The sequence below is a fragment of the Cajanus cajan genome, chromosome 3, assembly GCF_000230855.2.
Source record: "Cajanus cajan strain Asha chromosome 3, NIPB_CcT2T_4, whole genome shotgun sequence".
Classification (NCBI taxonomy): Eukaryota; Viridiplantae; Streptophyta; class Magnoliopsida; order Fabales; family Fabaceae; genus Cajanus; species Cajanus cajan.
Window position 1 is genome coordinate 62267194 of NC_138519.1, and position 10011 is coordinate 62277204.

At 43.8% G+C, this 10011-nt stretch overlaps 1 protein-coding gene across 1 annotated transcript; it reads right to left on the reverse strand.

Moving 5' to 3' along the window:
* Positions 1–1009: 1009 nt before the first annotated feature.
* Positions 1010–2811, reverse strand: SDG35 (SET domain protein 35). The gene has a single exon (XM_020371913.3). The coding sequence runs from the start codon at positions 2667–2669 to the stop codon at positions 1113–1115; it is 1557 nt and encodes a 518-aa protein (XP_020227502.1). The 5' UTR covers positions 2670–2811; the 3' UTR covers positions 1010–1112.
* Between the last annotated feature and the right edge of the window lie 7200 nt (positions 2812–10011).

A 10011-nucleotide genomic window follows, 5' to 3' on the forward strand; every position in this document is an offset into this window, starting at 1 on the left:
AAAGAATTTGTCACAAGGAACCTTGAAGGTTCAGATGTTATATCTAACAAATAATATATTCCATAAATTGGGTGCATTATTGAAACAACTAAGGTAGGAAAAGTCCTACACAAAGGAAGGCTATCTACCTTGTAGGGGTGTTCACAAAACTATTTAAAACTAAACTTTTTAAATAACTAAACTAAACTAAACTAAAATAAACTAAATTATTTTTTAATAGTTGAAACCAAACTATTATTTTTTAGTGTAGTTTATAAAGTTAAACTATTAAAATTAATAGTTCAGTTCACTAAAACTAAATACAAGCACTGATTCACGGAGACTACCATACTACCAGTTCGGCACTGATTCACGGAGGCTACCAGACTACCAGTTGGTCGTTCGGACTCGCGGAGAAGTAGGTGGGTCTTCCAATTTTGCTTCAATCTTCACTTTTCAATAATGGTTCTTCACTTCTTCTAATTCTTCTTCACTTCTTTCGATTGTTCTTTTACTGGGTTTCACTAAATTTTCACTTTTACTGGGTTGTTTGATTTTGACTGAACTATTGGGTGTTTCTGTTCAATTTGGGTTTGCTCTGCATAAGTAAAGAAAATATTTTTGTTGCTTGTACTCCATGTGTTTGATAATTTGTAAACAAACTATTTTCTGAACTATTGCTTTTGAAAAGAAAAAAAAGCCACTAATTAAATTCTTTACCGAAATCAAAAGCCGGGGTTTCGTGTATCTGAAACTTGTTATCTAGTTTTGGTGGTACAAAAAACTATAATTGGCTAAACCAATAGCTATTACTCTACATTCCAAAGTGCTGCTGCACATTTAAATGATGCATATGCTTCTTGATCAATACTTCCGCAGCTATTGCCTGATCGCCTATTCAATTATCGCTTTATAATTTTCATTCTTGAATACTGGCTCCGATTTATAGGCACAACACAAGTTTTCATATTGAATTTTCAGCAGACAGAATTTGGATTATTAAACGAAAAATGAGTTCAGCACATAATGGTAAGTGCTAAGTGGTATGCAATCTTCAATAAAATTATTCATAGAATTGGTTTACATACAGCAATCTTCAATGCAGAAATAGTAATGATAAAGAATTTGTTGATTCAATCAGCAATGCAGAGTTCAAGAAGTGTCTTCATTGCTTGCTTTTTCACAACCTTGCCAAACACATCTCTTGCCATCTTGAAAAGCTTCTCCCTCTCCAAACCTGCACCACTACTTTTCTTCATCTCCTCCATCAGCATCTTAAGCAACCTGTGATCCCCTCCCACCACATCACTGATGCTATCAACCACAGCCTCCACTGAGGGAATCCTCCTTCCCCACCTCTTCATGGCCCTCTCAGACCTATAAGCCTCACAATATGCTTCCCAAAATGAAGCCCTCAAGTACCCTTTCTCCTTCCCCCTAACCTTCCACCTCTTCATTTGCTCCTCCAACTTGTACACCACACCCCCCACATCCATCCCTCTCTCAAGACCAATCTCAATCTCTCTTATCTCCACTTTGGAGAACACTTCCCCCTCAAACCTACACCTCTTGCACTTGCAATGAATCCCCCAATTTATCCCCATCTCCCTTCTCTTGCTCAAACCACACAAAGGGTCAAGATATGCAAAAGTGACCTCCTCACCAGCCTTCAAATCCTTGGAAGCATGAACCACCAAGTAGTCCCCAACATGCAACCTCCTTGCATTGGGACAACAAGAGTGGTTTATGAAGGAAGGTAGCAACCACAACCCCACACCATAACAATCATTCCCCCTCCTCAACACATTGGCTGAAACAGCATCCTCAGTGAGAGAATTAACATCCAAAACACCAACCAACTCAACCATGTCAACACCAACTTCAACTTCATCCTTCTCCACACACTCAGGCCTAAAGACACCAACATCAGGCACCTCAAGCTCATCCTCGTTCTCCCCACACGACAACAAACCCACCAAACCCCTTGTCCTGGCACACTTGCCAACACACTCAGAAACCTTGTGGATGAAATTCTTCCACATCGCCAACTGTGCATCCTCGCCCAAATCCTGAACCCCTCCCACTATGATACTCCTCTCCATGGCAATCGCCTTGGTCACCAAAATCACCGACCCAGAATCAACATTCTTGGTCACAAACAACCCTCTTCCACTAACCTCAGATTTCCTAATCTCCACCGCACCAACATGCTCCGCGAGCTCTGGAACCCTCCCGCGAAACCCATTCGCGACCCAATCCGAGAGATCCAAACACCCCGTCCGCGACAAAAGCTCCAAACTTTTGCACCGTTCCAAGTACCCATTAACGTTCTCGTTGGCCCCATCAAGCGTGGCGGAGCGGAAGCACTCCAGGGCGGAGGAGTAGCGGTTGAGGCTGAGCAAGATCTTGCCTTTGCACAAAAGGGTCTTTGAATGCGTGGCGTCGAGCTCCAAAGCGTGGTCGCAGTCTCCAAGGGCGAGATTGAAGTACTTGAGCTTCGACCTCGCTTCGGCGCGGTTGCAGAGAGCTATGCAGAGGGATTTGCGAAGCTTTGGGTTTGGATGAGAGTGGGAAAGGGTTTGGGTTATGAAGTGGGAATAGGCTTCGATTGAAGCGTTCCATTCTTCTCTCAGGAAAAGCTCTGTGGCTTTGGATCTGAGTTCTTGTAAGTGTTCTTCTTCTTCTGCCATTTCTAACTCTCGCTTTTCTTTTTCTTTTTTTCTGGGACTACGCTACACTGCACTACATCTACACTTGCACTCTCTTTTCAAATGGAGATAGAATTTCAAATATTTTTCATTTTCCTCCGGTGTAACGGTCACATTCTTTAACGTTTATTTTTTCGTGTTTGAGAAATGAAACCGCTCTTCTCGTAGGTATTAAATGGGTTGTTAATTAATTAATTAATTGTTTTCGTTTTTAGTATTTCCTTTAATATTACTATGGCAAGCTGTTTTTGGTGTATGATTGGACTAAATTTTGGATGCTTGAATTGAATGAATTTCGTTTTAAAACTGAATTTGGAAAATAGTTTTTTTTTCTTTTTCTTTTCATTTTTAATTGAATTTCTAGAGAGAGAAAAAAAATTAGTTCACAATCAGATAGTACTTTTTTAATTTCAATAAATTGTTGATTACTAACCGGTTATCATTCATAAATATTTCACATCAATAATATCAATAATAAAAATATATATTTTTAATTCTACTTTTAAATAAATGTAAAAACTAATTCTACTTTTTAAATAAATGTAAAAACTAAGTATGTTTGAAAAAAAAAGTTTGTTTCAACACAAACTATATTTAAATCAAAAACAAGTAGTTAGTTGTTTCTCCATTTCATGTATTAGAATGTGCAAACTCTCGTTTCAAAGCTTTTAAACGATAAATCAAACATATTATAAGAATAAACTAGTTGTACTATTCACATCGGTATCGGGGCCCACCTCAATACCAGAGAAGTCAAGCCTCACTGACTTATCAAATCGGCCCACTCTCTAATTGATGAGATAAACTGACAAGATTTTAATCTTATCAAATCGTAACCGATTCCATTATCACTTATAGTAAAAATCATAATCTGCATCAAGGTACGTGCATTATATATATGAGACTTACACACCAACAAAGACTAACTTAAGCATTGGAGTCTCTTTCGCAGGTACCAACCCCATCTCGGAACAGCCGACATACCAAGCTGAAGAGGCTCACCGATCTTGTCCGAAGATCGTCTCCACACCGATCTTAGGTAAGAACAGTTTGGCGCCCACCGTGGGGTCGAAGAAAACATTTCCTTCGACCACAACAATGGTTTCTACCCGTAGCAACAACAGACCACCCACCAGCGCCCCAAACAACGTGCCCAACATGGATGGAGAGGCTGCCACAAGGACCCTACTCGAACAAATCGAGATCCTGCGACAACAAAACGCTGCCGCCATATCCATCATGCGTGCACAACATGAAGCTGACATTGCTGCCTTACGAGCTGAGAACGATCGAATCCGGGCGCAAATCCCATAGCAACCGCCACCTCCGACAAATCGGTCACATGCCCCAGCACATCGTAGGACGGCCGATGGTAGCCAAGGACCATTTCAATCCCTAGGACCTAGGGTCAGCGCAAGGTGACATCCTTTCGCCGATGGCATCATGGAAATGCCACTCCCACTGGGATGGAAGCCATTAAACATTGACCGATATGAAGGCATCTCAGACCCAGATGAACATCTAGGTGCGTACTTCACCCAAATGAACCTTTATATCGATGAAAACGCTTTCATGTGTCGCGTGTTTCCTACCTCCTTGAAAGGCCTTGCCCTGAATTGGTACACCATGCTACCTCTAAGGTCGATAAACACTTACGACTAACTGTCAAGGAGATTTGTCGCTCAATACGCCACCAGCCGCACACACCATATCACCTCGACTGCCCTAGCCAACCTCCGCCAAGGCGACACAGAGTCCCTTAGGAAAGTTATGAAACACTTTGCTGGCGTGTCTGTGAAAATTTGGAACCTCAACCCCAAGGTCGCATTGCACTCCATGCTCATGGCACTCAAGCCGGGCCCTTTTGTTGACAGCCTCTACAGGAAACCACCCAACAACATGGACGACCTGTGAGCACGAGCCGTTGGGTATATACAAATGGAGGAGCATGCCGAGTTCCGAGAAAAGATGCGTGCAAAATCATCCAGTGGCAACAACACAAGCCACAAGGAGAAACTCAAGATCTCAACCGAGGCTCACTTCAAGCGATTGCGCCAAGGCAAAGGACCAAGGTATGATTTCTACACTCCACTAAACACACCTCCTGTACACATCCTTGACGAGGTGGCAAATACTGACCTCATCTCCCTACCACCTCCAGGGCACACCCCGGCGAACGTCGACAAATCCAAACATTACCGATACCACTGCAACTTCGGCCACATGATCGAAGAATGCTGAACACTCTATGACAAGATCGAGGAGCAGATACAGGCAGGTCACCTTGGACAATAAGTCCAGAGGTCCCAAGCCCATAGAGGAGGGCACACCAAGCGAGGACGAGGTAGAGGCCGAGGATATCACCCCCGCAATGACCAAGCTTCCGAGTCTAGACCTAACATTGAGCATGCCGACTAGCCTGAACCCAACTTGGAACCCAACCAGGCCCCCCTCCGTGGAGTAATCAACACCATCGCCAGAGGATTCGTGGGGGGCGGCACCAGCAACTCCACTTGCAAGTGACATCTGCGTAGCGTCAACCATGTCCAAGGTCGGTCACCACCTCACAGGCCAAAAAGCCCACCTATCACCTTCACCAACGAGGACTATGCCGACATCAACCCAAACCAGGACGACCTAGTTGTCATCTCCATCGAGGTTGCAAACTGGGCAGTTCAAAAGACTTTAATTGACCAGGGAAGCTCAGCCGACGTTCTCTACTGGCCCACTTTCCTCCGATTGGACATCCCACACTCACTTATCCAAACTCACAACGAGGATACATCGAGCTACTGACCACCTTTGGAACCCCGCCCTCGACCACAAAGGTCATGGTCAAGTACCTCCTCGTCGAAGCTTACACCTCTTATAACATCATCATCGGTCAATTTACTTTGAACTAGTTAGGTGCAGTAGTGTCAACCCCACACCTCACCATGAAATTCCCCAGACTCAACGGAGACATCATCTCCATAAAAGCAAACCAAAAAATTGCTCGTCAATGCTACGTGGAGAGTCTTAAGGTCTCCACCCCACGCGTTGACCAGCCACCCCAGGCAATAGTAGCCCACATCGCTAGTCCAACGCTGTCAGACCTGGACCCCCGATCTGATTGCAACGATCAAAGGCCAAGCCCCGTCGACGAGCTCATAGAATTCCAAATTGGTCAAAACCCAGACTAGTGCACCAGGGTAAGCCAAAACATAAGCCTGGAGCTACACCAACAAATAATCGTCGAGGTACGTAAAAATGATTACCTATTTGCATGGTCAAGTGATAACATGCCAGGGATTAGTCTGAACCTTATATGCCACAGGTTAGCCATTCACAAAGAAGCAAAACCCATAGCACAGCGATGGGCGTAAGATCAGAGGCGAGAGGCGTGACGTTGTAGCCAAAGAAACTCAAAAGCTACTAATCGTAAGGTTCATCCAAGAAATCATTTACACTACCTGGCTCGCCAATGTAGTGTTAGTGAAGAAGAACTCAGGCAGATGGAGGATGTGTGTCGATTACACCGACCTCAACAAAGCATGTCCAAAAGATGCTTACCCGTTACCAAGCATAGACAGGTTGGTAGATGGTGTGTCCGACCACGCACTCCTCAACTTCCTAGATGCCTACTCAAGATACAACCAGATCCCAATGTACCCTCCCGACGAGGACAAAACAACATTCATCATCGAACACGCCAACTTCTGTTACCGAGTAATGCCATTCGACCTCAAAAACGATAGTGCCACCTATCAAAGGCTAATGGACAAAGTTTTCCACCAGTAGATCAACAAAAAACATGGAGGTCTATGTTGATGACATGATCGTAAAAACCACTTCGACCGGATCACATATAGCTGACTTGGCTGAGGTATTCAGAGAAATAAGGAAGCATAACATGAGACTAAACCCCAAAAAATGTGCCTTCAGGGTACAGGGAGGAAAGTTCCTAGGCTTCATGATCACCAACAGGGGGATTGAGGCGAACCCTGAAAAATGTGAAGCCATCATTAACATGAAGCCTCCCCAGACATTAAAGGAGGTGCAAAGGATGGAAGGCCGGTTAGCCTCCCTCTCATGCTTTATACCAAAGTTAGCAAAGAAAGCAAAGTTGATCTTCAACATACTACGAAAACCCAAGGAATTTGCCTGGACCGAGTAATGTGAAGCAGCATTCTCAACCTTCAAGAAATTCTTCTCCACTCCACCAATCTTGAACCGATCAAAGAACCAAGGCGAGTTACTCATGTACATTGCGGCTACCAAGAACGCAACTAGTGCAGCCCTCGTACAGGAAGACGACACGAGCAGAGCCTAGTATGCTTCATCAACGTGTCCTCCAAGATACGAAGACAAGGTACCAAACCATCGAGAAGTTAGCCCTAGCACTTGTCACCGCCACTCGACGTCGTCGACCATACTTCCAGAGTCACCAAATCATCATCAAAACTAACTACCCTATCTGATAGATACTCTGGAAACTCGAGCTCGCTGGACATATGATTGCATGGTCAGTCAAGTTGTCCAAATTTGGAATTCGGTATGAAAGCAGGGGAACACTTAAGTCCCAATGTTTGGCAGATTTTGTTGTCGAGCTGACCCCTATCACATTGGAGGATCAAGAAACTTGGATTCTACATGTGGACGACTCCTCCAACCCAAAAGGAGGAGGCGCCGACATCATTCTAGAAGGACCCAACGACATCCTTGTCGAGCAATCTCTAAAGTTTGATTTCCAAGCCACCAACAACCAGGTTGAGTACGAGGCACTCTTAGCCGGAATGAGGTTGGCATACGACATCGACGCTAGGAATGTTCATTATAATAGCGACTCTAAACTCATGGTAGAACAACTTGCAGGTACCTACCAAATTAAAGACCCCCTCTTGCAACGATATCATCTCACAACCTCCGCCTGGACCTCGCGATTCTAGAAGTTCACCGTCCACCATGTACCTCGAGAAAGAAATGTTAGGGTCGACCTCCTCTCAAAGCTCATCAACACCAAATGCCCCGGACAACACAAAACCATTATCCAGGAAACCTTATCCTCTCCAAGCTTGGAAAGTGAGGTAATCTGCTCAACTGAGCCGATTGAAAAAGGATGGATGACCGATATATGGCGCTACCTAAACGAGGGAATCCTACCCAACGACAAGATCGAAGCCCGATGACTTAAGAGTCAATCATCTCGGTTCATTATCGAGTCAGGCGAGCTATTCATACAAAGTGTCTCAACATCGCTGCTTAAGTGCCTCGACAAGTCCCAAGTCGAGTACGTACTCGAAGAAATACACAAGGGAATATGCAGACTACACTCGGGAGCACGCTCCATGGCTGCTCAGGTTATCCGCACAGGATATTATTTGCCCACGTTGAGATCGGACTACAAGGCCTACGTCCAAAGATGCAAGCCTGCCAGGAGTTTGGCCACGTACCTCGCCAATCCCCCGAGGCCTTGCACCAAATGCAGTCACCTTGGCCTTTCGCGCAATGGGGAATGGATATCTTCAGACCCTTCCCCTTAGCCAAAGGCCAAGTCAAATTCTTGTTAATAGCTATCAACTACTTCACCAAGTGGATCGAGGCGGGCCCCCTCGCCAAAATCACCATCGAGAATGTAAAGCGATTCACATGGAAAAATCTATTATGCAGGTACGGCTTGCCATATTCACTCGTCACCGACAATGGAAGGCAGTTCATCGATCGAAAGTTCGAAAACTTCCTTTAAGAACTCGGCATCCGACATCACGTAACCTCAGTCGAACACCCCCAAACGAACGGCCAGGCCGAGGCGGCAAACAAAGTAATACTTCACGAGCTCAAAAAGAGACTAGGATCGGCAAAAGGGCTATGGGTAGAAGAGCTTCCTAGCATCCTTTAGGCCTATAAATGCACCCCGTAGTCGACAACCCAAGAAACACCATACAGGTTAACCTACGGTTCTAATGCCATGATCGCAGTGAAGGTTAGGGAAGCATCACACCGAAGGCTAACCTTCAACAACGACCAGAACGACCAAGAATTGGCAGCCAACCTCGACATGATCGACAAGCTCCGAGATGAAGCTTGGATTAAAGAAGAAGCCTACAAACTCCAAGCTGCAAGAAGATACAACACCAAGGTTAAACCAAGAAAGTTCAGATCCGGAGACCTCGTATGGCGACTCCGGAGCGACGCCAGAAAGGACCCCTCCAAAGGAAAGTTAGCGCCAACATGGAAGGGCCCCTTCCGAATCAATGAAGACCTAAAAAATGGCGCGTACCGACTAGAAGAACTCAGCGGTAAAACATTCCCTAGAATTTGGAATGCCACCCACCTCAAGTTTTACTTCAGTTAAATGTAGACCAAGACAATGTATTTTTTTCCTCCTCAGCCCTTTTTATCCCTAAAAGAAAAAAATAAGGGTTTTTGGCCTAGAAGGTTTTAATGAAACACGTCTGAGTTTCAATAAAATAAACTCATTTCCACATATCTCTGTTTTACATTACTCAAACGTGAAAGGTCGGGTCTTAAACGCAAAGGTCGAACTCGAACCTCGGAAACAAAAAAAAAAAGGTCAAGTTTGAACCTTAATTTAAAATCCAAGGTCGAATTCGAACCTCGAAAACAAAAAAAAGGTCAAGTTTGAACCTTAATTTAAAATCCAAGGTCGAATTCAACCCTTGGAAACCAAAAAGAGGTCAAGTTTGAACCTTAATTTAAAATTCAAGGTCGAATTCAAACCGTGGAAACAAAAAAAGAGAGGTCAGGTTTGAACCTTAATTTAAAATCCAAGGTCGAATTTGAACCTTGGAAACAAAAAAGAGAGGTGAAGTTTGAACCTTAATTTAAAATCCAAGGTTGAATTTGAACCTTGGAAACAAAAAAAAAGAGGTCAAGTTTGAACCTTAATTCAAAATCCAAGGTCAAATTCGAACCCTGGAAACAAAAAAAGAGGTCAAATTTGAACCTTAATTTAAAATCCAAGGTCGAATTCGAACCTCGAAAAAAAAAGAGGTCAAGTTTGAACCTTAACTTAAAATCCAAGTTCGAATTCGAACCTTGTCAACAAAAAAAAGAGGTCAAGTTTGAACCTTAATTTAAAATCCAATGTCGAATTCGAACCCTGGAACCCAAAAAAATAAGGCCAAATTGAAACCTTAGAGTCTTTGCACCAAGGTCAAATTCAAACCCTGGACGCAAAGACTAAAGACCAAGTTTGAATTACCAAAGGTCGAACTTGAAACTTAAAATTTCACAATTCATGAATTCGCAACAAAAGAACAAGTTTAAGCGGCGACAAAAAATTAAAGGCAATATATAGCTAAATGTGCAAAGACATTCAAAA

Coding starts and splice junctions, on each gene's coding strand:
- SDG35 (XM_020371913.3), bottom strand. CDS start 2,669: ATGGCAGAAGAAGAAGAACACTTACAAGAACTCAGATCCAAAGCCACA.